The sequence below is a fragment of the Chrysochloris asiatica genome, unplaced genomic scaffold, assembly GCF_000296735.1.
Source record: "Chrysochloris asiatica unplaced genomic scaffold, ChrAsi1.0 scaffold00097, whole genome shotgun sequence".
Classification (NCBI taxonomy): domain Eukaryota; kingdom Metazoa; phylum Chordata; class Mammalia; order Afrosoricida; family Chrysochloridae; genus Chrysochloris; species Chrysochloris asiatica.
The window spans coordinates 8,108,942-8,135,715 of record NW_006408615.1 but is presented as its reverse complement, the minus strand read 5'-3'; the positions used below and the strand labels follow the sequence as shown (position 1 = coordinate 8,135,715).

At 46.0% G+C, this 26,774-nt stretch overlaps 1 protein-coding gene across 1 annotated transcript in view; it reads right to left on the bottom strand.

Annotated features, from left to right (window-relative positions):
• Positions 1 to 26,774, bottom strand: part of EFCAB6 (EF-hand calcium binding domain 6) — a 322,393-nt gene that overhangs the window by 134,385 nt on the left and 161,234 nt on the right. The window contains 3 exon segments of the mRNA XM_006866905.1: positions 19,439 to 19,607; positions 21,320 to 21,493; positions 25,621 to 25,841. Of these exon segments, the coding sequence (XP_006866967.1) occupies positions 19,439 to 19,607; positions 21,320 to 21,493; positions 25,621 to 25,841 (564 nt within the window).

Genomic DNA, 26,774 nt, shown 5'->3' with positions numbered 1-26,774 from the left:
TTTCACATGCATATGAGGTTATTGAAAATGCCATGGCTCCCATGAGGTGCACGTTAACTCTTAAGCTGACATCTTTGCTCTTGAACACTTTAAAGAGGTCGTGTGCAGCAGATTGCCTAGTGTGACACAGATTTCCTTAGTCTTTGACTGCTGCTGCTGCGCTGTGTATCCAAGCCAAATGAAATGTTTGACAACTTCAATCTTTTATCTGTTTATCATGATGCTGCTTATTGGAACAGATGTGAGGATTTTTGTTTTCGGTACATTGAGGTGCAGTCCATACTTAAGCCTGTGTCTTTGACCTTCAGTAACCATTTTAAACTGTCTGTGCGTCTATCAAGCAAGGTTGTATCATCTGAATATCACAGGTTGTTAGTGACTCTTCCTCCAATCCTGATTCCATGTTCTTCTTCATATAATCCAGTTTCTCGGATTATTTGCTCATAATACAGATTGAATAAGTATGGCGAATCAATACAACCCTGACACATATTCAATATCTTAAAACGAGTGTGCTGGACTGCAAAGTCACTGTGAACTGCAAGGTCGCCTGTTCAAGATCACGAGCCACTCCTCAGAAACCCTATACAGGGTTGGTGTGAGTTGGAACTGACTCAGCGGCACTTAACAACCACAACAACATTCCCTAGTTCTGTTCACACCACTGCTTCTTGGTCAAGGTACAGTTTCCTCATGAGTACAATGAAATGTTTAGGAATGCCCATTCATCTCAATGTTATTCATCTTTTGTTATGGTCCACACACGTGGAAGCTTTGCACAGTCAATAAAGCACAAGTAAACATCTTTCTGGTATTCTCTCCTTTTAGCCAAGATCCATGGTACCATAGTTGCACGTCCTCTTCTGAAGCCAGCTTGATTTTCTAGAAATTCCAGCCAGGTTTTAATTATCTTCAACAAAATTTTACTTGCACATGATATTAACAATATTGTTCGGCCACTTCTCGTTGGAATGTGCACATTCTATCCATCGGCCATGTAGCTGTCTCCCAAACTTCTTAACATCAACAAGTGAGCAACTCCAGCGCGTCATCTGTTTGTTGAAAGAGTTCAATTGATATTCTAGTCACTTCCTAGAGCCTTGTTTGTCACCAATGCCTTCTGTGCAGCTCGGACTTCTTCCTTCAGTACTATTGGTTCTTGAACATATGCTACCTCTTGAAATGGCTGAGCAATGATCAGTGTCCTCTTATAGTATAGTGACTCTGTGTGTTCCATCTTCTTTAGATGCTTCCATAATTCAATATTTTACCCATGCTGTTGTTGTTAAGTGCTGTGGTGTCAGTTTCGAATCACAGCAACCCTATATAGGGTTTTTGAGGCTTTACATTTTGTTGGAGTGGAAAGCTTCATCTTTCTCCTGCAGCATGGCTAGTGGGCTCGAACTACTGACCGTGTGGTTCGAAGTCCAATGCCTCTCCTATGACACCACCACACTCCCTACTTGCCCATTGCTGCTGTGGTTGTTAAGTGCCATCTAGTTGGTTCCAACTCATAGTGACCCCGGTCCTTCAATATTGCAAGCCGAGATTTGAACTTTTGTTCTTTCAGCTTGAGAAATGCTGAGTGTGTTCTGTCTCTCTAATTTTCTAATCCAGTTATTTGCACACTTCACTATAATACTTTACCTTGTCTTCTTGAGCAGACCTTGGAAATTTCATGTTTAGCTCTTTGACTTCATTTATTCCATTCACTTGAGCAGAGTCCTGGTGTGGCGCTGTGGGATAATGTACTGAACCACAAGGTCGCTGGTTCAAATTCACCTCGGAAATTCTACAAAGGTTTCTGTGAGTCAGAACCAAGTTGACGGCACTTAACAACAACAACAACTCTGGAAAGCAAGTTTCAGAGTATTTTCTGACATCCACATTTGTCCTTTTTTTTTTTTTTCTCCTCCCTGTATGATGCTCTTGATATCATCCCACAACTCTTCAGGTCTTTAGTGTCTAATGCATCAAATCTGTTCTTGAGATGGTCTCTAAATTCGGGTGGAATATATTCAAGATAAGATTTTGGTTCTCGTGAACTTGTTTTAGTTTTTGTCAGCTTCAACCTGACTTGCATTTAAGCAGTTAATGGTCTGTTTCACAGTCGGTCCTTGGCTTGGTTTTGGCTGATGCTATTGAATTTCTTCAAGGAGCCCAGACAGCATAGTGGATTACAAGCTGGCTGATACCTGCAAGGTCAGTGGTTTGAATGTACCAGTCATTGTGTGGGAGAAAGATGAGGCTGTGTGCTCCCGTAAAGATTTACTGGTAGTATAGTGATTACGAACCAGGCTGCTAAACTCAAGGTCAGTGGATTGAATCTACCAGTCACTCTGAGGGAGAAAGATGAGGCTGTCTGCTCCCGTAAAGATTTACAGCCTGGGAAGCCCCATACAGGGTCACTATGATTCAGAACGGACTCGAGAGCACACCACCACTCCACCACTGAACTTGTCCACCATCTCTTCTCACAGATGTAGTCAACTGATTCCTGTGTATTCTCTTCAGTGAGGCCCATGTATACAGTAGCCTTTTAAGTTGTTGAAAAAAGGTATTTGCAATGGATAAATCATTGGTCCTACTAAACTCTTGTCATGCGATCTCCAGCATCACTTCTACCACCGATGCCGTATTTTCCATCTACTTATGGAATGCTTCCTCTACGATGTCAACTTTCACATTCTAATCACCAGTAATTATCAATGCAACTTGATTGCATGTTTGATCAATTTCTGAAGAAGTCTACAGAATCCTTCAATTTCATCATCACTGGCTTTAGTGGTTGGTGCATAAATTTGAATACCAGTGTTATTAACTGGTCTTCCTTGTAGGCATGTGGCTTTTATCTTATCACAGACAGCGCTGTATTTCAAGACAGATCTTGATGTGTTCTTTTTGACTCCATGCCTCTTAACTTGACATCTGGCAAAGTAAACCATCTGATTGTCACATTCAAAATGGCTAATGTCAATCTATTTCAGCTCACTAATGTCTAGGATATTGATCTTTATGTGTTTCATTTCATTTCTGATTACTTTCAATTTTCCCAGATTCATACTTTGCACATTTCACATTCTGATTATTAATGGTTAGTTGCAGCTGTTTTTTCTCACTTTGAGTTGCACCCCATCAGCAAACGAAGTCCGAAAAGCTTTGCTTTGTTCATTTCATCACTGTCACTCTACTTTGAGGAGGAAGCTCTTCCCCGCCTTGTCATGTGATGAGTGCCTTCCAACCTGAGGGGTTCCTCTTGGGCACCATGACTGTCAACGTCACACCATTATTCATTAGGTTTTCAGTGGCTAACCATTCAGTATATCAAACATGGCCTCAAGATGATTGATAATTAGGGGTGATTGGAATGCAAAGGTTGGAAACAAAGGAGAAATCTCAGTAGTTGGAAAATATGCTCTTGGTGATAGAAACAATGCTGGAGAGTGCAAAAGAGAATTTTACAAGACCAATATAACTTCTTCATCACAAATACCTTTTTTAAATAACATAAAAGACGACTATACACGTGGACCTCACCAGATGGAATACACAGAAATCAAACTGACTTCATTGATGGAAAAAGACAATGGAAAAGCTCTATATCATCAGCTAAACAAGGCCAGGACAGACTGTGGAACAGAACTGCTCATATGCAAGTTCATGCTGAAGCTGAAGAGAATTAAAACAAGTTGACAAGAGCCCAAATAGGACCTTGAACATATTCCACCTGAATTTAGAGACCATCTGAAGAACAGATTTGATGTCTTAGACACTAATGACAGGTAAGGAGCCATAGTTAATCCTTTGGCCAGCGGTTTGAACTTGACGGAGAAGGGTGTGGCAGTCTGCCTCAGAAGCCCTCGAAGGGCAGCTCAGCTCTGTCCTTGCTGGTCACTCCGAGTCAGCTGATCCCAAGGGGAGACTCATGTCAGGATTTATGTGCCGGGCGTTGTGCGGAGTTCTTTGCAGCCAATCACATGCTGGACCCTTTCCACGAGGCTTGAGGTAGGGATTCCTACTAACCCCATTTTAAAGATGAAGAAACTGAGGGTACAGTGCTTAGTACATGCCAGAGTCCCACGCATATAGGCTGACAGAACTGGAGTTCTAGCCAAGGTCTTATTCTTGACTATCCTGGTAAAGTCTACTGTTGGGTAAAGAGCAGGAGTGGTGGAAATGGGCAGGAAATGACTCCAAAGCAAGAAAGTGAACCGACTGTCATCGAGTTGGTTCCAGTGCCAGCAGCCATGTAGGACGGACTCAGCAGCAGCGCTCCCACGGGGTTTCCGAGGCTCCCATCTTGGCGGAAGCACAGAGCCTCATCCTTCACCTGCAGAGCAGCTGGTGGGTTCGAACCACTGACTTTCCAGTTAGCAGTCCAATGCTAACCCATGGTGCCACGCGGGGTCCACGGGAAATGACACTGTGGGGCAAAATCTAGACTGTGGTATCGGGCAACCTTGGGCAGGTCCCCGAAGACCACAGGGGCAAAGACTGAAACCAATGCTGAGATGAGACTTGGGGAGCATCCGTGACCCCTTGAGATGGATGTGAGGTCCCTAAGGTGCTGCCTGAAGTCTCTCCCACTGTACTACCAGTCTCCCCTGAGAAGCTGTCATGACACTGTGACTCATGGCCTCCCGGTTCTGATGAGACCTGGGCCCTCAGAACCGAACTGCAGAGCACAGCTGGGCTTTGCTACAGTCTGTGTGGCCCTGCACTCAGCAGCTCCTTGCGGGAGACGCACGCAGGCAGAGCATGACTGGGCATTCTGACAGAGGTGGTCGTCTGCACACGTCCTCCGTCCCAGATCTCTGGAGGAGACTGTCCCAAACCAGGGGTGGGGATGTTGAGACTGCATACCGAGGCGCACACACGAGACAGCCACGGCAGACAGGGGCCTCTGAAAGGGATCGGTGGGTGGCTTTCCTTGAAAAAAATAATTTTATATTTTGAAAACAATCACACATGAATTATTCATGGCCAATGCCTCCTGCTCACTCCTTTCGTAAAAACATATGTAATGGGGAGTCAGAAAATGTCTGTAGGCAAATGTTTCACCACCCGCAGGGAAGAGATGTGCCCTAGAGCGAGATGTGTCCTTCTCTGCCCGTCCAGTGGTGGAGCCATGCAATCTGGTTCAGAGTGCCACAGGGGACCCCAAAACCAGAAAGGGTAACAGAAAAGTTACCCAGGGGGCACAGAGTGGCTTACAGACAGGAGCTTTTCTAGAGCGGCTTCTGAGGCTGGCTGGTGCCACCTACGCGTCCACGAGGAACACAACAGCAAATCGACTGGATTTATCACCACACTTGGAGGCAATTCACAATAACACAGCGCAAGGCTAAACGGCAGCTTTCTACAAAGCCGATTTGAAAGTGCTTAACCATTCAAGACGTTTCCTTTGGTCTTTTCCAGAAGACTTTCACTGAGGGACTTCCTCAGAGGGTGACAAATATGTCACTGGCATCTTCTGACTCACCAAAGACTCACATCAGCCATCTTGGGGACAGCAACTAAACGGAGACTGGCTGCTTTCTTCCCATTCGTTAAAAACAATGTATTTTATTGTATTTGTGGCAGAGCATCAGATTAGGTTATCAACTGCTATTTTCTACACAGATTGTTCTGGTAGTTTTCTAGAGGGTGACTGGTTCATTCTTAGTGAAGTCATGGCACGATGTGGAATGGTTGCCAGGTTCTCTGAGTAAAGACAGGTGTAGGTGTTCAACAGCCAAGTTGAGTGACTCACTCAACTCTCAGTTATTCCCATCCAGCTGCTTACTGCAAAGCATCCTGGGGGAGAGCCATCCACCTGTCTCTGTATGTGGGTAATCCTCGCTACGACTGCGATTCTGACACTCGTCTGTCAGACTGTCGTACTGTGGTGGTTTGTGTGTTGATGGGATTCTGGAAGCTATGCCAAGGGTATTTTAAATACCAGCAGGGTCACCCAGTGTGGACAAGTTTAGCTGAGCTTCCAGATTAATACAGACTAGAAGGTCAGCGGTTCGAAACTACCAGCCGCTCCGCGGGAGAAAGATGAGGCTTTCTACTCCCGTAAAGATTTACACCCTCGGAAACCCTGTACAGGGTCGCTATGGGTCGGACCCGACTCGATGGCACTTAACAACAACAATAACAGGAGGAAGGAGAGATGGACTACTTCTGAATATTTAGTCACTGAAAACCTTAGGAATAGCAGTGGAACACTGTCAGCACCAGAATATTGAAACATGATGAAGAGCACCAGAAAATTGTCAGATATAGTGCCAGAAATCAGCCCCTCAGGTTGGGAGGCACTCAAAATATGACTGGGGAAGAGCTGCCTCTTCAAAGTCGAGTTGACCGTGATGACGTGAATGGAGTAAGGCTTCCAGGACTTACATTTGCTGATGGGGCACAACTCAAGATGAAGAGAAATAGCTGTAAACATCCCTTATAACTGGAACATGGAATGTATAAAGTATGAATCTAGGAAAACTGGAAGTTATCAAAAATGAAATGGAACACATAAACGTTGATGTGGTTGTTGTGATGTGCCATGGAGTCAGTTCCGACTCATAGCAACCCTGTACAGGGTTTCCGAGGCTGTAAATCTTCACAGGAGCAGAAAGCCTCATCTTTCTCCCACGGAGCAGTTCGTAGTTTCAAACTGCTGACTGTGAGGTTCATGGCCCAATTCGTAACCACTACCTTATTAATATTGATATCGTAACCTTATAAATATTGATATCCTAGGCATTAGTGAGCTGCAGTGGACTGGTATTGGTCACTTTGAATCTGACAACCACATGGTTTACTATGCCTGGAATGACAAATTGAAGAGGAATGGCATCACATTCATCATGAAAAAGAACATTTCTAAGAACTATCTTGAGGTATGTCTTGATAAGATAATACTCATACACCTTACAAGGAACACTGGAGTCCTGGTGTGTGGCACTACATTATGAGCACTTGACCTCAAGGTTGGTTTGAACACCAAGGTTCATGGTTCAAACTTACCAGCTGCTCCTCAGAAACCCTATACAGGTTCAGTATGAGTTGGAACTGCCACTACAGCACTTAACAACACAACCAACAAGGAAGACCAGTTAATACCACTATTATTAAACTTATGCACCAACCACTAAAGTCAGAGATGATGAAACAATTCTACCAACTTCTTCAGCCTGTTATTGATCAAACATGCAATCAAGATATATTGATGTTATTGATGATTGGAATGCAAAGTTGGGAAGTAAAGAGAAAGGATCAGTACTCAGGAGATATGGCCTTGGTGACAGATACGATGCTGGAGATCACATGATGGAATTTTGCAAGAACTTTCTAAAAAAAGGTATTTGTTCATGGCAAACACCATTCTAACACAGCATAAAATGTGATTATACACGTGAAACTCACCAGATGGAATATACAGAAATCAAGCGGAATCCATCAGCCGAAACAAAGCCAGGAGCAGACTGTGGAAGAGAACATCTATTGCCCATATGCAAGTTCAAGGTGAATCTGAAGAAATCCAAAACAAGTCCTCATGAGCCAAGATATGACCTTGAGTATATCCCACTTGAATTTAGAGACCATCTCAAGAACAGATTTGACACACCACTGGATCAATAAACAACATCCATACAAACAGATAAAAGACTGAATCTGTCAAAGACTTCATTTTGCTTGATTGACCATCAACACTCATGGAAGCAGCAGTCAAGAAATCAAACAATGTATTGCATCGGGCAAATCTGCTGCACGAGACCTCTTGAAAGTGCTGAAGAACAAAGATGTCAGTTTGAGGACTAAGGAGCGAGTGATCCATGCCATGGTATTTTCAATTGTCTTATATGCATGTGATATTGGACAATGAATAAGGAAAATCACAGAAGAATTAATCCATTTGAGTCATGGTTTTGGAAGCGAATATTAAAAGCACCATGGACGGTCAGAAGAACAAACAAATCTTTTGTTTGGAAGGAGTATAGCCAGAATGCTCCTTAGATGTCAGGATGGACAGACTTCACCTCTCACACTTTGGACATGTGGTCAGGAGGGACCAGTCCCTGCAGAGGACATCATGTTTGACAAAGTGAAGGATGAGTGAGAAAGATGAAGACTACAACAAGATGGACTGGCACAGTAGAATGAGGAATGGGCTCAGGCGTAGCAACAATTTTGAGGTTGGCGCCGGACCAGGCGGTATTTGTGCATAAGGTTGTTATGAGTCGGTACCGACTGGATTGCACCTAGTAACAACAACAACAACAAATGTGACTGTGAGGTATTGCTGGGAAGTTAGGTGTGGTACACGACATCTCTGTGACATAGAGCGACACGGTGCCTCGTCCTGCACCATCTTCAGATTTGTGGCTGTGCTTGAGCTCACTGTTGCCACCACTGGATCGATCCATCTCACTGAGGAAGTCCGAGTGTGGAGATGTCGGATAAGCATTTGACCATAATGTCAGTTTGAACTGCAAGGTCGGTGGTTCAAACCCACCAGCCACGCCTCAGAAACCTTGAACAGGGTTGCTATGGGTGGGAACTGACTCAACAGCATTTAACAACAACATACTATATCAAAGGAGACCTGGGTTACTCATTGGACTGCTCACTACAAGGTCAGCAGTTCGAATCCACCAGCCACTCCACAAGAAAAAGACAAAGTTTTCTGCTCCTGTACAGATTTACCACCTCGGAAGCCCTACACTATGAACAGGAACCTACTCATTGGCACACGATCACCAACCACCCCCCGTACTTTCTGTACCATGACATCCTTCTCCAGAGATCGGTCCCTCTGGAGAATGTGTGGTTGCTATAGCACTTACAATGTACACCCTAAGCTTTCCATCTACTTAGCTCATCTTGAGTCACATCCCATAAAACCGGGGAGCACAGTGGCACCATACGGTAAGCTCTGGACTGCAAACCACAAGGTCCGCGGTTCGAGCTGACTGCCACTCTGAGGGAGAATGATAAGACTTTCTCTTCTTCCCTCAAAGATTTAAAAAGCCTCAGAAACCCTATACAGGGTTGCTCTGAGCTGGAACCAACTTATCAGCACTTAACAATAACAACAACACATAACATCTGGAAATCTTGCTGGTGTGTTCATCTGAATAGTGGTATTTACTGGTCTTGCTTGTAGGAGTATGGATATTATCCTATCACAAACAGCACTGTGCTACAAGATAGACCTTGAAATGGTCTTTTGACAATAAGCGCAACACCAATCCGCTTTAATTTGTTGTTCCCAGCACAGTAAACCACATAATGGTCCAATTCAAAACTGCCACCATCAGTGTGTTTCAACTCACTAATATCTGGGTTACTGATCTTTATGCGGTCCATTTCATTTTTATGATCTAATTTTCCTAGATTCTTATTTTGTACATTCCATCTCTCAATTTTAATGGATGTTTACAGCTGTTTCTCTTCACTTTGAGTTGTGCTCATCAGCAAATTCAGGTCCTGATGGCTTTATTCTTTTGCGTTGTCATGGTCAACTGTACTTTGAGGAGGTAGTAGTTCTTCCCCAAGTCTTATTCTGAGCGCCTTCCAACTTGAGGGGCTCATCTTCCAGTACTGTATCTGACAATGGTCTACTGCCATTCATTATGGTTTTCAGTGGCTAACCATTCCAAAGTGGTCTGCCGCTCCTTCCTAGTCTGTCTTCATCTGGAAGCTGAAACCTGTCCACCATGGGTGATCCTGCTGGTATTTAAAATACCAGTGGCGTAGCTTCTAGAAATTCACGAGACACCACAGTACCACAAACTGACAGAGGAGGGGTGGCAGGAACATACAAGGATGGAGTAATTCATAAAAGGTAAAATTAGCAATGAGAACAACTAGACAAATCTGATAAATTACCAAAACAAACAAACAAAAAACCCAACACATCTGAAAACAGAGGAAGCAGTAAGGACTCTCCACACACCGAATTCTGTACTATTAAGTCAATCCCAAATCCTAGCGACTGCACACAACAAAGAATCGCTCCCCAGGACTTCAGAAGCTAAATCTTTAGAGGCACAGACTGCCTCATGGAGTGCAAGAGATTGGCTGGGCCAGGCCTACAGCCATGCTGGTAGCACTTTTGTTAGGTATGTGGGATTGGAGTGACCCAATTCGAGACTTCGGGGAGCTATAAAAACCATGACTGGTTTCCTCTTTAAGGAGTTCTGGAACTCACCAGAGCTGAGCTCTAAAGAACTGAGCGGAAAGCTTGAGAAACAGCGTCAACGTCTTCATACTCTTGGTAGACAAAAGTCTACCAGGAAGTAAGATCCTGAGGACACAAAGTCTGAATGAGTGAGTGGTGAAAAATGTGTTCAAAAGCAAAGGTGTCACTTGAGGACTAAGGTGCGCCTGACCCAAACCTTGGGATTTTTCAGTTACCTCATTTGCATGTGGAAGTTGGACAATGACTAAGGAAGACCTCTGAGGAATCCATGCATTTGAATTGTGGTGCTGGAGAAGAATACTGCAAGTACCACAGACTGCCAAAAGAAAGACGGAATCCTTAGACGTGAGGATGCTTAGACTTCATCTCACATCCTTCGGACATATTGTCAGGAGGGACCTGTCCCTGAAGAAGGAGTGGAGGGACAACGACAAAGAGGAAAACCCACAAAGAGATGGACTGACACCGTTGCCACAGCAGTGGGCTCAGGCACAGGAATACTTATGAGGAGGACAGAGGACCAGGCAGGTTTTGTGGTGGTGCAAACATGGCTGCTGATTGGAACTGATTGAACAGCATCTAACAACAATAACAGTGGTGAATTGGCACGGAATATGCCAACTGCTCTTGCCTTGGGAGGATCTACCAATCTGAGCATAGTTACAGGCTGAGAAACATGAGGCTTTCCGCTCCTCAAAGATTTACTGCCTTAGAAACCCTATACAGGGTGGCTCTGCCTCGGAACCTACTCAATGGCATTTAACAACTAACACCAGACGCTAAGAGATCCAGGCTTGGCCTCTGGCAGAACGGCTTCTGGAAGTTGACCACAATTTTGTCAAGTTGTATACATTTTTGGTGTTGCCTGGGCCTTGGATTTACAAAGATGAAGCCGTGAAGGACCACATTTGAAAATGTAAGGCCGCTCCCTTCATAACTTTGCAAAATGAGGGAACTGTTTGTGACAGAAAGCTAACACACTAAGCCTGAAAACGGCTATTAAGCATAGAGATCCCCGTCACTGATGAGTACTTCAAGGATCCCTGGTAGCTCAAGAAGTAAATACTCAGCTGTTCACCGAGACATCAGTGATTCAAACCCACCAGAGGCGCTGCAGGATAAACCACGTGACAATCTGTTCCCAGAAAGACTGCAGCCTAGGAAACCCAATGGGGCAGGGCTATGCTGACCAACAGGGGCACTGTGAGTCAGAATTAATTACCAGTATCAACAACTATCAGGGCTGCAAACTGAAAGGCAAATCTTCAACAGAAATTCCTGCAGAGCTGAGGGACAGCGGTGAGCCAGAGAAGGACTGAGCGATTTCAAAACTGCAACCTAGTATTGAACCAACTCCAATCACCTTCACTGGATTATGGTGATCAGCCCCTTACCTGATGTAAGTGACAATGACAGTGGGACGTCATCGTTGGCAGAAGACAGTATCATCGGGAGCCTCCATTGCAAAGATGCTCTTAATGATCTAGTTTGGGGGATAATCAAGTTGGAATATATGTGGACTAGCAGACAGTTTTTCTACCACTCGTCTGTCAGTTTGTCATACTGTGGTGGCTTGTGTGTTGCTGTGATGCTGGTACTGTAAATACCAGCAGGGTCACTCATGATGGATAGGGTTCAGTGGAGCTTCCAGACTAAGACACACTAGGAAGAAGGAGAGATGATCCACTTCTGAAAGGTTAGCTATGGAAAACTTTATGAACAGCGGCAGAACGCCATCTGATATAATACAGCAAGATGAGCCCATCAGGCTGGGGGGCACAGAAAACATAACTCCTCAAAGTACAGTGGGCCTTAAAGACGTGGATGGAGTCAAGTTTTGGGGACCTTCATTTGCTGATGGGGCACAATTCAAAATGAGAAGCAACAGCTACAACCATCCACTGGTAATCAGAATGTGGACTGTATGAAGTATGAACCTAGGAAACTTGGAAGTCAAAAATTAAAAGGAATGCATAAAGATGGTTATTCTAGGCATTAGTGAGATGAAATGGACTGACATTAGCCATTCTGATTCAGACAATCATATGGCTTACTATGCCGGAAATGACACATTGAAGAGGAATGGTATTTCATTCATCATCAAAAAGAGCATTTCAAAATCTGTCTTGAAATTCAAGCCTGTCTTGTCCTAGGATAATATCCATATGCCTATTAATACCATTATTAATCAAATTTACACAGCAACCACTAAAGCCAAAGAAGATGAAATTAAGGAATTTTACTAACTTCAGCAGTTTGAAATCAATTAAACATGCAACCAGGATTCAATGATAATTACTAGTGACTGGAATGTGAAGGTTGGAAACAAAGAGGAAGGGGCAGAAGTTGGAAACTACGTCCTTGGTGATAGAAATGATGCTGGAGATCACATGAAAAAATTTTGCAAGATAACATCTTCTGCATTGTAAATACCTTTTTTCTACAACATGAATGGCGACTCTATGTGACACTAGATGGACTATGTTGTTGTTGTTGTTGTTGTTAGGTGCCATCAAGTTGGTACAGACCCATAGCGACCTTATGCACAGCAGAATGAAACACTCCCCAATCCTGGGCCAACCTCAGAATTGTTGCCACGCTTGAGCCCATTGATGCTGCCACTTTGCCAATCCATCTCGCTGGGAGTCTTTCTCTTTTTCTCTGATTGTCCACCTTACCAAACATGATGTCCTTCTCCAGGGACTGGTTCCTCCTGATGGCATAACTAAAGTAAGTGAGTCAGAGCCATCCTCACTTCTAAGCAGGCTTCAAAGACTAATTGGCTCATCTTCTTGGCAATCCACAATATATTCAATATTTGTCACCAACACCACAGTCCCGGTGCCTGGATTCGTCAGTCTTCCGTTTTCACTGTGTAGCTTTCACAGGCCTATGAGGTCATTAAAAACGCCATGACTTAGCTTGGGGCAAGTGAGATAAAGCATTAACACCTCCAATCCAGACTGCAAAGGGCACGTACAAGTGAGACACAGTGAGGCAAATGGAAACGCAGGCAGACACTGTACAACCAGCTCACTGCCTCACAGCTGGGGAAGACGCCAAGGGCGTGCTCCTGAAGCTGAAGGCTGGGGCTGGCTCTCGACACTCAGAGGCTGATGTGGTGGATGCCAGCCCGCAAGGCTGAACCAGAGAAGGGTCTGCAGCTGACATACAGGTGCAGGTTCACAGCCAGGATGCTGAGCGGCGTCCCAGCTGTAGGGCACCGAGCCACGCCCTTACTCCCAAGCTTCAGGTTTCACACGTGAAACGGGCGTGCTGTCATTTTCAGGACTGGGACTGGCGTGCACACAGCCATGTCCAGTGCTGGAATGCGGGGTGTTCAGCAGTCTTACCACGGCCACCGCCATCACCATCATGCCAGGCTGTTGGCTGCCTCCTCATAAATACCATTCTTCTGGCTCTTGTCCCCACTGTGGCTGTTATTGTCAACTGCCATCGAGTTGGTTCCAACTCATAGCCACCCTCTATAGGATTTCCAAGGAGCCGCTGGTGGGTTTGAACTGTGGATCTTGTGGTTCGCAGTCCAGTGCTGATCCTACAGCACCACACCAGGAGCCCCTTATTCCCATTGTTGTGAAGAGCCGTGCGGTCGGTTCTGACCCATAGCGCCTCTTTGTAGGGTTTACAGGGAGCAGCTGGTGAGCTTGAAACGCTCATTACAGGCCTATTATTATTATTGTTGTTGATTTGACGTAAAGATCTCTGGAGAAGGCTGTGTCTTCTGAGGCTTTCTTGTCCCCCCACACTCATCATCTGTAGGTCCCTAATGATCTTCAGCATGAATTCCTCCTCCTTTCTACATCATAAAAACCCACTGCCACCGAGATGACTCTGACTCAGGAGAACCCCAAAGGGTTTCCTTGGCTGTGGTTTTCATGGAAGCCGACTGCCAGGTCTTTCTTCTGCATTGCTGCTGGCTGGCTGGGTTTGAATTGGCAACTTTTCAATTGGTAGCTGAGCACAAAGAGTGTGCTTTCTAGCTGTCATGCCAGGGGTAATAGAAAAGGCTGCTTACTCAAGTCTATAAATGATCTTTTCAATTAACTATGACAATCATACTTTCATAATGTTTTTACAGATTATGGAGTTCAAGCCCAGGCTTCAGAAGATTTTAAGCACCCGCCTGGTTATAGATCTTGAAGCCACGCAGCTAGTCTTAACAGGATTTTCTCCCAAAGGCTAAACTCAGTAAGTTATCAGGAAGGAAACCAAATGCATCATTTGCTTTTACCTGTGTTCACAGAGAACTGGCCAGTGTCTGATTTTTGAAAAACAAAACATCTTTTAGTCCTGCATATTGGTGCCTACTCTCCCTCCTCCCGTCACCATAATCACATTTTCCGGGCTCATGGTTGTCCCCTAGAAGCCAGGAGATGGGAAGAGAAAGAAGGAAGAGTGTGCATGCTGGGCTACTGGCATAAAGCACAGAGCAGAACAGCCATCCCAAGAGCTGTCCTCCCAGGTCACCCAGAATCTGGAGAAGGGGCTGGAGTGTGGGAGTCAGCACCCCTTTCATGCTGCTGAAACACCAGGTGCCACGGACCAGCAAGGCTGTCAGCAGCTCAGGACCCACTTGGGATTCTTGTTACTCTTCAAATTCATTCTTTCAGCCAACAAATGTTTATTGAGCACCTACTATATGCCAAGGGATGCATCGCTGTAAAAGAGAGAAAGCCCCTGCCTGGGGAGAGTGTGCCTTAGTAGGAGAAGACAAACACATACACAGAAGCAAGAAATGAAGAAAAGTAAACTTCAGTCTGTACGAAAGAGGAAGAAAAAGCTCCTGGAAGACTGGAATGACCAGAAAATGGAGTTTTCCATGAAAAGCCTCGTCTGTGTGCAGTCTGTAAGGCATCTGTTGTTGTTGTTGTTACGTGCCATCGAGTCGGTACCAACTCATAGCGGCTTTATGCATAGCAGAACAAAACTCTGCCCAATCCTGGGCCAACTTCACTACTGTTGCCATGTTTGAGTCCATCAATGCTGCCACTTGGCCAATCCATATCGTTGAGGGGCTTCTTCAATCTCAAATTGATCAAACATGCAATCAAAATGTATTGATCATTACTGGTGACTGGAATGCAAAGGTTGGGAGCAAAGAGGAAGGAGCAGTAGTTGGAAAATATGGCCTTGGTGATAGAAATGATGCTGGAGAACGCATGATAGAATTCTGAAAAACCAATGATTTGTTCATTTCAAATACCTTCTTTAGACAGCATAAGAGACGACTATACACATGGACATCACCAGATGGAATTGACTACATCTGCAGAAAGAGACAATGGAAAAGCTCCATATCATAGCTTGTCATGATCCACCCAATCGAAAGCCTTTACATAGTCAATAAAGCACTGATATTCTCTGCTTTCAGCTAAGATCCATCGGACATCAGCAATGATATCCCTCGTTCCACGGCCTCTTCTGAATCCAGCTTGAACCTCTGGAAGTTCTGTGTCAATGTATGCTTGCAGCCTCAAAGTAGAGCTGACCGTGATGACGCGAATGGAGTAAAACCCATGGGAGTAAAGCCCGCAGGTCCTTCATTTGCAGATGGGGCACAACTCAACATGAATAGAGACAGCTGTAAACATCCACTGAAAATTGGAACATGGAACGTACAAAGTATGAATCTGGGAAAATTGGAAGTTGTCAAAAATGAAATGGAATGCATCAACATCGATATCAGGCATTAGTGAGCTGAACTGGACTGGTATTGGCCATTTTGAATCTGATGACTACATGGTTTACTATGCAGGGAACGACAAATTGAAGAGGAATGGTGTTGCATTCATTGTCAAAAAGAACAGATCCAGATTGGTCATGAGGTGCAGTGCTGTCTGTAACGCAGTAGGGGGTCAGATTCTTGGGAAAAGGAAGCCGGCATCACGGAGCTGGAAGAGGCAGGGCAGGTGGCGCTTCAGCTGGAGAAAGCTGAGGACTTGAAGCTAGTAAGGTTCACATAGCTCCGGAACCACGTCCCCAGCAGAGGCGTGTCTGTGCGTGAGGACCAGCAGAAACCTGCGGGAAATGCTGACGTCAGAGAGCTGGAGGATGGTCCCGGCTGCCATTGTTCTCTGGAGTTGCTGAACCAGAAATACGGCAAGCGAGTGGATTTAACAAACAGGAACTCACTGACTCACACTTTAGAAGGCTGTGTTGTCAAAAAATGCGGTCGGGTCAGTTCCTACTAAAAGCAGCCCTGTATAGGGTTTCCAAGGGGCGCCTAGTTTCATCTTGAGGTTAGCAGTTCAGTGAGACAAGTCCAAGTTCAGGGCACCAACTTTAACGGAAGGCTTTCTCTCTGTGTTGCCTCGAGAGGAAGGCCTTAGTCTCCTTCCAACATCTGTGGACTCTGTGTCCCTTGGAGGTTCCCTGTGTCTTCTTGGCATCAATCTTCTCCCGGGTCCAGGAGGTTCTCAGTGCAGGGACCCTCTGCTCCCAGCTCTTCTTTCATGGTGGTCCTGAGGTCTCTCCTTCTCCATCCGATTCTCTCTCCTTTTAGCTCTCAGAACATGGAACACGCTACAAGCCACACCCTAGAGAAACTCCCCTGATACCAGGGCTGTGACCCTAGCAAGGGTGTTGCAACCCACCCTAATCCCTTACAACTGATTGGCTGATCACAGTGTGGCATATGGTTACGTCATTATATAAAGGCCAAGTTACATCATTACATACCTGACAAAACTAAACTACTGAGAATCATGGCCCAGTCGGTAGAAGGCATATTTTGGGGAACACGATCTAACCCAGGACTAGCACCAGAGGGGTGGTGGGTGGTCACGTGACACAGGTCTTCTAGCTTCTTTGGATGCTGGTCTTTATTGGAGTGAGATGGGGAAGGTTCTGGGCAGGGGAGGCCCGACGGGAGTTACCAGGTAGAAGGCACTCTGGCTGTCGTGTGGGGGGGGTAAACGGGAGCAATGTAAGAGCAGGAGCAGGGAGGCCGCTGAGAACTAAGAGTAGCTCCAGCCAGCACGATGCATGGTGAGAAATCATCATATTCACGGGCAGTTCTGAAGAGAGCCAACAGGCACGGATGCACTGGACATGGTGCAAGAGAAAGAGGGGCGTCAAGAAAGGCTTTGAGGACCAGGCTTTCTGCTCAGAAAGAGACGGGAGGAACCAAGATTCTGGCCCTCCACCATCTGTCAGGTCTGGAACTGAACTCACTCTCGTGGCTCAGTTTTCAGCCAAGCAGTAGATAAGTACATGTACATGGAGGGACCACAACGCTAGTAGCAGACACACACCACAGAAACATCAACCGTTGAAGATCACACAAAGCACTGAGATGAAACCAAGTGTATGACTGGTGGAATGTAGAACTAACTGATGATCTCCTCTGTAAACTTTCACTCAATTCACAGTGAAAAGCTGAAAATAAAACAAAAGTGCTGAGATTTTAGGACTAAACAACTGGTAAACAGAAGACTGAGGGTTGGAATCCCTTTGTGGTCACCAGGAGTCCTGGTGTGCAGCACTTGATTCCAAGAATGGTTTGAAACACAAGGTTGGCAGTTCAAACTTACCAGTTGCTCCTTGGAAACCCTATACAGGGTCACCATGGGTCAGAACTGACTCAACGGCACTTAACAACAACAACAGCTTGGAAACATAGCTGCCGTGAGTGGAGAATTCCAATGCAGAGGGGGACCTCTGGACCTCGGAGGCTGACACAGGCATTTCAGTAGCATAAACAATTGTAAGATGGAGTGCGGGCCGCTCGGCTAAGGTGCTCTCAGGTGAGGCAGCATGTTGGGGAAGAAGCTGCCCTCGGAGTTGGCAGTCGTGGGTGTTTGCCCCAGCTGTGCCACGTCCCCTCTGTGGAAAGTCACAGGCAGATCCACTGACTCTGGGTTTCAGGCCGGGGCAGCCTGGGACCTAGCTGTGTGGACTGAGATGCTGAGCGCTGGGACAGCTAGGACACTGATCCACCCGGAGCAAGCACTGGGGCTAGGTGATGGGAGGCAAACTGAGATCTAGGACAAACGGCCCTGAGGAGGACAGACGGAGTGCTGAGGCAGACAACAAGTACCCCTTGGCTTTTAGCCTCCTACAATGTGGCCAAGTGGCCACAGTTCATGCCATTGGAACTGCCCTCAACAAGCCCATCAGTGACTGACTATCACCCCTGATGGTCACACCAGGAACCTGAGACCACCCTCAGCCCCCATCCCTTCTCTCCAATCTCCTGTCCCCTTCGTATTCCTAAGGATTTCCTGAGTCTTCCCCATATGTCAGATCCTGGACTGTGTGTGTGTGTGTCTGGGGGCTGGGGGCTGGGTCTGGACTATTTCAGTAGCTCTGTAACCCCCTTTACTGTGCCTCTAACCCTGTCTCTGCCTTCATGCTGCTGCTGTTGGTGGTGGTGGTGGTGGGGAGGGGGCTATGATACAGGCAGGCACCTGGTAAGCAGCGGCACTCATGAAATGGTTCTTGTCTTGAAAATCAATTTCACTGCCTTCTTCGGAAGCTGGGCACATGGACAGCACTACCTAGCAACTGAACACTTTATTTTAAAAAGAATAGCTGAGAATGATTAGCTAACAGGGATGGCAACAGGCATTGTGAGTCCGCATTCAAATGAACTCCTGAGATGTCTTTGTGGAGCTCTGCGAGCACACACCTTTCCCACGTGTGCTGGTCAGTGTCCACTGTTGTTGTGGTGAAGTGCCGTCGACCTGTATGGGGTTTCCAAGGAGCAGCTTGTGGGTTTGAACCGCCCACCTTTCAGTTAAGAGTGCAATGCTGATCCTGCAGCGCCACACCAGGACTCCCGCTCCCAAAGATACGCACAGATCAGCTCTTGTCCTGCTTTATCATGTTTCCCAGCCAGGTGCGAGTTTATTTACTTAGTTTTAACTTTCTAGAGGAAGCAAAGCCAGCTCTGTTATCACAAACATGAGACTGACTCCCAGGCATCCTTGTATATTTCCACCTCTGCACAGGGCCAAGTACCTGGTGGGAAGCTAGCCCACGCACCCATTTAAACATCAGCATTTAGCTATCACAACCGGACTGCACCCATAGCAGACGTCTTCTCTGAGGAAGTTTGTCAAAGACATTTTGGCAAAGAATTAAGCTGTTGAGAGACGCCTGAGACATGGATCTCCTTTGTCTTGGAACAGCCCTTGACTGTACACTTAATTCCTGTCCTTTAGGGGGCGCTGATGGAGGAAAACTGCCACACTTCTTCTAGGAAGAAACACAGAGAAACCCACGGCCTACCTTCCTGAAGTCGTGCGGATTAATTTTTTCACCTGGCTCCTTGCTGAAGTCAAGAAATCGTTTTCGGAAGGCTGGGTCATGCTGCTGGATACAATTTTTGAGTTTTTCAATCACTGCTTCCATGGTCAGATTCTTGGTCAAGGGGAGCTTCTCTTCAGTGGGTTTGGTTCTAAAATCACAAGCAGGCATTTAGGTCTAGGATCAAGTGCCACATGCTTGCTGCTTCCTGCAGGCCTTGCCTGTTTACTAGTGATCTGTTACAGTGAGGAAGTGGACGCTGGCAAAGATGACAGGACAGTGACTTAGGGTCAATGAATGTCAGCAGCCGCTCTGCATTAAGTCGGTCCAGGAGACTAGGAAGCACCCACATAAGTCAGGGGAGCCCACAATGATTCCCGCTGATTTACAGGCTCAACTGGTATACACAATGGAAATCTGACATGATGTAATGTGTGTGTGGGTTACTTATGTGTGTATGGGTGTATATGTATATATGTGTGTATAAATATATGTGTATGTATTATGTATGTGTGGGGGAGGAGTATATTGTGTGTGTATGAGTGTTACGTATGTGAATGTGTATGTGTGTGTTACGTACGTGTGTATGGGTGAATGTGTATGTGTGTGTTACGTATATATGTGTGTACGGATATATTTGTATGTATTGTGTATGTGTGGGGGGGAGTATATTGTGTGTGTATGGGTGTTATGTATGTGTGTGTGTATGGGTATATGTGCATATTGTGTGTAGGTGTGGGGGGGTATATGTGTACATGTGGGTGTGTATATGGGTATATCTGTGTGTACTGTGTGTATATGAATGTGTAAGTATGTGCGTGTGTGAGTGTGTATGGGTACATTATGTATTTGTGTTCAGAGGGTCACTGTTTCCTCAGCTCTCCAGAAGTTTCTTTGGCCCCGTTTTTTTTGTGGAAAAACACACCAGCCCTCGGTAACTAGCGGAGAGCAAGCATCTGTCCCTCCCAGCAGCAAGCAGCTTCTCTCCACTATGAAGAGCTCTCCCGGCTGCCGTATCTCTTCCATGAGATGCTTAATTGCCATTCCGGCTTTCGCTGGCTTTAGGAGGCAGACATATCTTACACAGGACAGTTCACCTTTCTCTTAAAATGCCATCTTTCTACCCATTTATAAAGCAGCTACTACTGAAGTGCCCAGATATTCAAATTTCATTAGCATACTGTTAAAATATCCCCAGCGCTCTATACTTCAGGCCTTCTTAAGAGGGACGTGACGACGTGAAACCTGCTGAAAAGCTGTAAGTTTTACGAGTCCTTATGGATTTATCATAAGCTATCAACCAGCCAGTTAAAATAATCTCTTTTCATTAGACTAAGCCTATATTTTTCAAAAGGAATAAGTGCTAGAATATTCATCCGCCTGGCTTTTTTTTTCTAAAAAAAGATTCACTAAGTATGTTTTATTGTTACAATTTCATTTAGCAATCATTTTAATAAGTCGATCATCCACGTTGGAAAATGAGAACCGGTTTAATGGCTGTTTTGTGATAAATATTAAAAGGCAGAAAGCAATCTACATTTCTGGAGAAGGATAAATGGGATTCAAGTAACAGTTTCGTTGCAAATAGATTCACTGGGAGTCAGGAGTCCACGATTCTTGGCCCAGGCCTAGTACTAAGACAGTGAACCCCAGAAATCTCAGCATTTGCATTACCCTGAATTAACGCATGCATTCGATACTTCCCAAGGTCTCACCCTGCTCTAAAATTCCATGAGTCTGATGACTGTATTTACAGTGTGCCATCTTATTTAAACAATAAAATATTAAAATACTCATTTACTCAGCAAATATTTACGAAATGCCGATTCCGCAACGGGCAGAGTCATTTCAGAGTCATTTTACCTCTCAGGGGGGGCCGGCCCCAGCTGCGTCTCCTTTGGAACAGGCTCACTTAACGGCAGATCCGTCGGGATGAAAAGTGGAGAGGTCGTGCGTGGGCCATTAATTCCAATGCTTGACAAAAGTTTCTTGTAAAGGATTCTTCCGGAAGTAATATCCTGAAACTTACTACAGAGTCTGGGTTTTGAAAAGAATGAAAACACAGCCTTTAGAATGGCTAGAATGAGAACGTCTTGGCCTTACCAAGTGCTGCCTGAGTGTAACTACGGTACTTATCCGCTGTTGGCGGTTATGTAGAATGGAAAAGCTGCTTTGGAAGATGGTCTGCTGTTGAATTGTTCTTGTTGTGAAGTGCTGTCAAGTCAGTTCCAACCTATAGAGACCCCATATAGGGTTTCTGAGGAGCAGCTGGTGAGCTTGAACCGCCAACCTTGCAGTTCAAATGGCTTTGCAGTCTGGTGCATTAACCCACAGCGCCACTCTACACACTTACAATCTGAGCCAGCCACTCCACTCGCAGCTATGTGCCCAGGCGAAATGAAAATGTGTGTCTATTCAAAGATTTGTAACAATATGGTCAGAGATTAGCCCCAAATTGGACCCAAGTAACCATCAGCAGATGAACAGATACACAAACTGGGGCAGACCCACGTGTGGAATACCACGTGGCGGTGAGAAATGAGCAGCATGCTCATATACGGAACAAGACGGATGAACCCCAAACTATGAAGCCAGACCAGAGATGGGAACGCCTTATGTTCTTCCATTGAAGGAGCACCCTCAAAAGAGCAGAGCAATCCAGTGACAGGAAGTCAATCAGCTGTTACTTGGGGACGGGAGTGGAAGGAAGCACGGCTTGCTGCAGACATGAAAAAGGAAGCTTTTGGGGATGATGAAAATGTCTTCTGTGTCATTTCCTGAGTGTAAAGAGGATGAATTTCACTTCAGTTCAGTGTGTGAAGCTAGTCTATGGAGAAGGAAGTCTGGTGACACAGTGGTTAAGTGCTTGGCTGTTAACCGAAAGGCAGTGATGAAACCCACCAGCTGTTTCACAGGGGACAGCTGTGACGGGCTACTGCAGAGACGACAGCCCTGCAAACCCTCCTCTGTCCTACAAAGTTGCTATGAGCTGGAATCCACTGGAGGACAGTGGGTATTCTGTACGTAAACTAGTTCTCAGTGAAGACACAACGCATTCAAGTTATTTTTAGAATTAGAAATTTTGGTATGAAATTATGGAGCTATTAATATTGGAACTTTAGCATGCGCAAATGTTTCAGGAAAACGGAGATACCACTAACAGGCCATAGTGAGTCCTGGTGTGGAGCTGTGGGTTAATGTGCTGGACTGCAAAGTTGGTTTGAACCACTAGGTGGGTGGTTCAAGCTCACCAGCTGCTCCTCGGAAACCTAATACAGGGTGGAACCGACTCAAACCCTATACAGGGTCACTATGAGTCAGTCAGAACTGACTTGATGGCATCTAACAACAACAACAGTGAGCTCAGCCTTGAAGAAAGACCAGGATTTATTTCTTTTCCTTCTTAACCTTTTGTTTTAGTTAATATTTTTAAATTACAGTATAAAAGTTGTATGTGCTAATTATAACAAACTTGGTAAATATAAGAGTCTGAGAATCAAAACAAAAATTTACATAGTCATTAAAATTTATAAGGCAAGAGAGTACAGTCCTTGTAGGTCTGGCCCAGAATTGGCCTGCCGGGTCTGAGTGTCAGCCCCATGGGCCCATAATCATGTGACCAAAGCAATGACCTCAGGGTACACGCTGAAGACACTTTCAGGGGATTGGAGAGGTCAAAACGATTTCATATCAACACTAAGGTGTCATCTGCCTTTTGGAGTCCCTGGGTGGCAGAAACAGGTAAACACTCGGCTACTAACAGAGAACTTGATGGTTCAGACCTGGAGATCTGCTTCTGAAACCTCAGCCATTGAGAACCCTGTGGGCACAGTTAGACTCTGACACGCGTGGGATCACTGGGGGTCAGAGTGGGCTCCACACAGCTGGTACTGCACACACAGGGTCACTGTGGGTTCCGCAGCTGGTACCGCACACACAGGGTCACTGTTGGTTCCACAGCTGGTACCGCACACACAGGGTCACTGGGAGTCGGAGTAGGTTCTACAGCTGGTACCGCACACACGGGGTGGTCACGAGTCGGAGTGGGCTCCACAGCTAGTACTGGCATTTGCTTTTCTGACTCTATGCCCCGTGGATTTTTCCAGAAGTCATGCTGTGTGAGATGACGTCATCGCACTGACAGCCAATGCAATGTATGCACGGGTGCTCGGGAGTTGTCTAGGGTTTGCGGTGTGGGTTGAGGGTATAAGTAGGTTGGTGTTCAGACATTCTGTTTCTTCACAGCACTGCTGCTGGCTCCCTACCTCTGCTATTTAATTTCTGTAGCCTCGTGGAAATTGTGTGTCGTGGAGGTGATTCTGACAGGGCAGAGGAGAAGTTGTCTAGACCGTGATCTTTCTGGTAGATGACCATGACACTCCAATTAGCAGCTGAGTGCTGAACCATGGCTTCACTAGGGCTCCTTTGCCATGCATTAGGCAGGCTTCCAACATGGTCAGATTTGCAGGGGGACAGACAGTTTGGCTACAGCAGGGAGAGTGGACTGCAGAGGTAGCCATCTCTTCCACTCCATCTGGCTCAATCTTATGCTCAACAGTGACAGAGCCCTGGGCTGTACTGGCACCAGCGTCTCAGCGATGAGGAGACAAAGCCCTTGTCCTTACCATCCTTGGTGGGGTGATGCAGATAAACGGTCAGCGCTAAGAGCCATGACACAGAAAGCTGACCACAGGGAGGGTGGGGAGAGCGACTAGTCCCTCGAGGTGACCTTGTGTGGCAGTGCTAACATGTCCGGTACAGATCTTCTGGGTTTCACTCCTGGGACTGTTCGTCCTCTGTCTCCCCCGTCTGGAAGGCAACCCTGAGCACCTACCCATCAATCCTTCTCAGCCAGTCACAACCATTTCTACTCCAAGACTCACCATGACTCTGCACGGCTTCTGACGAGATTTGTTCCTCTAGAGCTAGCCTGCTGTGGCACTGTAGGATAAGCACTGAACTGCTAACTACAAGGCTACTCTTTGGATACCCCATGTTGTTAAGTAACGTCTAGTCTGTTTGGACTTGTATGGGGTTTCTGACGAGCGGCTCAGTGTTCAAACTGACCTTGCAGTCCAGCACATTAACCCACAGCATCCCACCAGGACTCCAGGTCTTTATGAGTCAGAATCCACTTGACAACACTTCACAGCAACAGCATAGAACTACCGGCCACCCGCCTGTCTGTCAGTCTGTCCTACTGCGATGGCTGAAGTTACCTCTCATGAGTCTTCCTCTTGAGACCAGGACACGTTAAGTATCTCCCCAAAGTCACAGCTAACAAATATGGAGCCTGGATCCAGCTGGGGTCTGTATGGTTCTAAGCCTGGATCCAGCCGGGGTCTGTATGGTTCTAAGCCTGACGTGTCTGCCTCCCACAGCCTCTGGCTGTGTGGCTATGTTGTTAGTGTCCACTGGGTCAGCTCGGGCCTATGATGATCTATTGTGTAACAGAACGCGCAGTCACCTGCCCACTGGCAGTCATGAGGCCAGTGTTGTAGCCATTGTGCCAATCCATCTCACGGAGAGTTTCCCTTGTTTCCACAAATAGTTGAGTGCTTAACTGTCCAGGCAACCCAGGGACTCAGAGTGAACTCAATGGCACCTTCCACCTCCGTATGACACGGCTGTGTTGCTGTGAGGTCCCATCGAATCCTTTCTTACTCATAGTGACCCTTTGCACAACAGAAGGAAATGCTGCCCTGTCCTGCCCCAGACCCACAACTGTGACGTCTGAGCCCACTGTTGCCGCCACTGCGCTAATCCACAGGAGACAAACAGCAGCTAGGGTCCTGGCGTGACCTTGTGGGAGAAGCCCTGGACCATAAAGTGGACTTGAACCACAAGGTCGGTGGTTCAAACTCACCAGCTATACAGGGTCGCTATGAGTCAGAACCAATTCGACGGCACCTGACAACAACAATCCTGGTACGACGTTGTAGGGGAAACGCTGAACCGCTAACTGCAAGGCTGGCGATTCAGACCCACCAACTGCTCCTCAGAAACCCTACACAAGGTCTCTATGTCAGAACCAAGTTGACAGCACGTAACAACAATCACTGACTTGTTAATCTTAAAAAGTCCCTAACAAAAGGTCTTTAACGTTATAAACCATATGTGATGAAAATACGACAGGGATTCGTTTCATTTCCCAAAAAGCTTACTTGATGAGATGTTCGCCCGTTAGAAACGGGCAGTACGTGCGCATGATTTTCTTGAAATGAATCCGACTGATGAAGCCCGTGTCTCCAGGGTCACAGGACCGCAGCGTGTGATAAAAACCTGGTAGGTCCTTTGTAATCCCATCGCGAACCATTTCTTCCACTGACTCCCAAGCCAGCAGGAGAGGTGCTTTAGTGCCTGGAGAAGGAGATCTTTTCCTTATCTAATCGGGAAACAGAAAGTTAATCAACAAAACACATTCATGAAAGGCAACCGGAGCTTTGGAAGTGGCTGACCCTGGACTTGAGTCCTAGCTCTGTCCCAGGGAGCCAACAGCTTCAGAACCTTGAACAAGTGAGTTTGTCCTCCATTCTGAAAACAGCGGTAATACTTACCCTGCACTTAGTATTTTTTAAACTAGGATACATGTGAAGAGAAAAAAACCCCATCACCTAAAACTCAGTAAGTGCAAAGGGAAACAAAACTGAGATGGCATTTTTGCCTACCAGGCTGGGTAGGGGAGGGGAGGCAAAGATGATCAAGTCAGTGAACTGCTAGGATTGATAAGAGTTTCAGAATGCTGGGAGTAGAAGCTGAGCGAAGGCTTATGGGAGGTTATTTTGCTCTGATGCAGGACATTTTGACAATATTAGGCACTTTTGACAAGCGTGTTGTTGTTGTTGTTAAGTGCCGTCGAGTCGGTTTCGACCCATAGCGACCCTGTACAGGGTTTCCGAGGCTGTAAATCTTTACGGGAGCAAGCTGGTAGTTTCAAACCGCTGACCTTAAGGTTCGCAGCCCGATTCGTAACCACTACGCTACCAGAGCTCCTTTTTGACAAGCGTAGTGGTCATGAATCAGGATGCTCATCTCAGAGTCAGCAGTTCAAAACTACCAGACATTCTGTGGGAGAAGGATGAGACTTTTTGCTCTTCTAACGATTTATGGAAACCCTGTAGAGGGTTGCTGTGGGTCGGAACCAACTCCACAGCACATCACAACAACAACAGCACTGTATTATCACGAGAGAAAGATGAGGCTTTCTGCTCCCATAAAGATTTACAGCTCAGAAGTCCTATATAGGGTCACTAAGGAGCTCTGGTAGCGTAGTGGTTACAAATCGGGCTGCGAACCTTAAGGTCAGCGGTTCGAAACT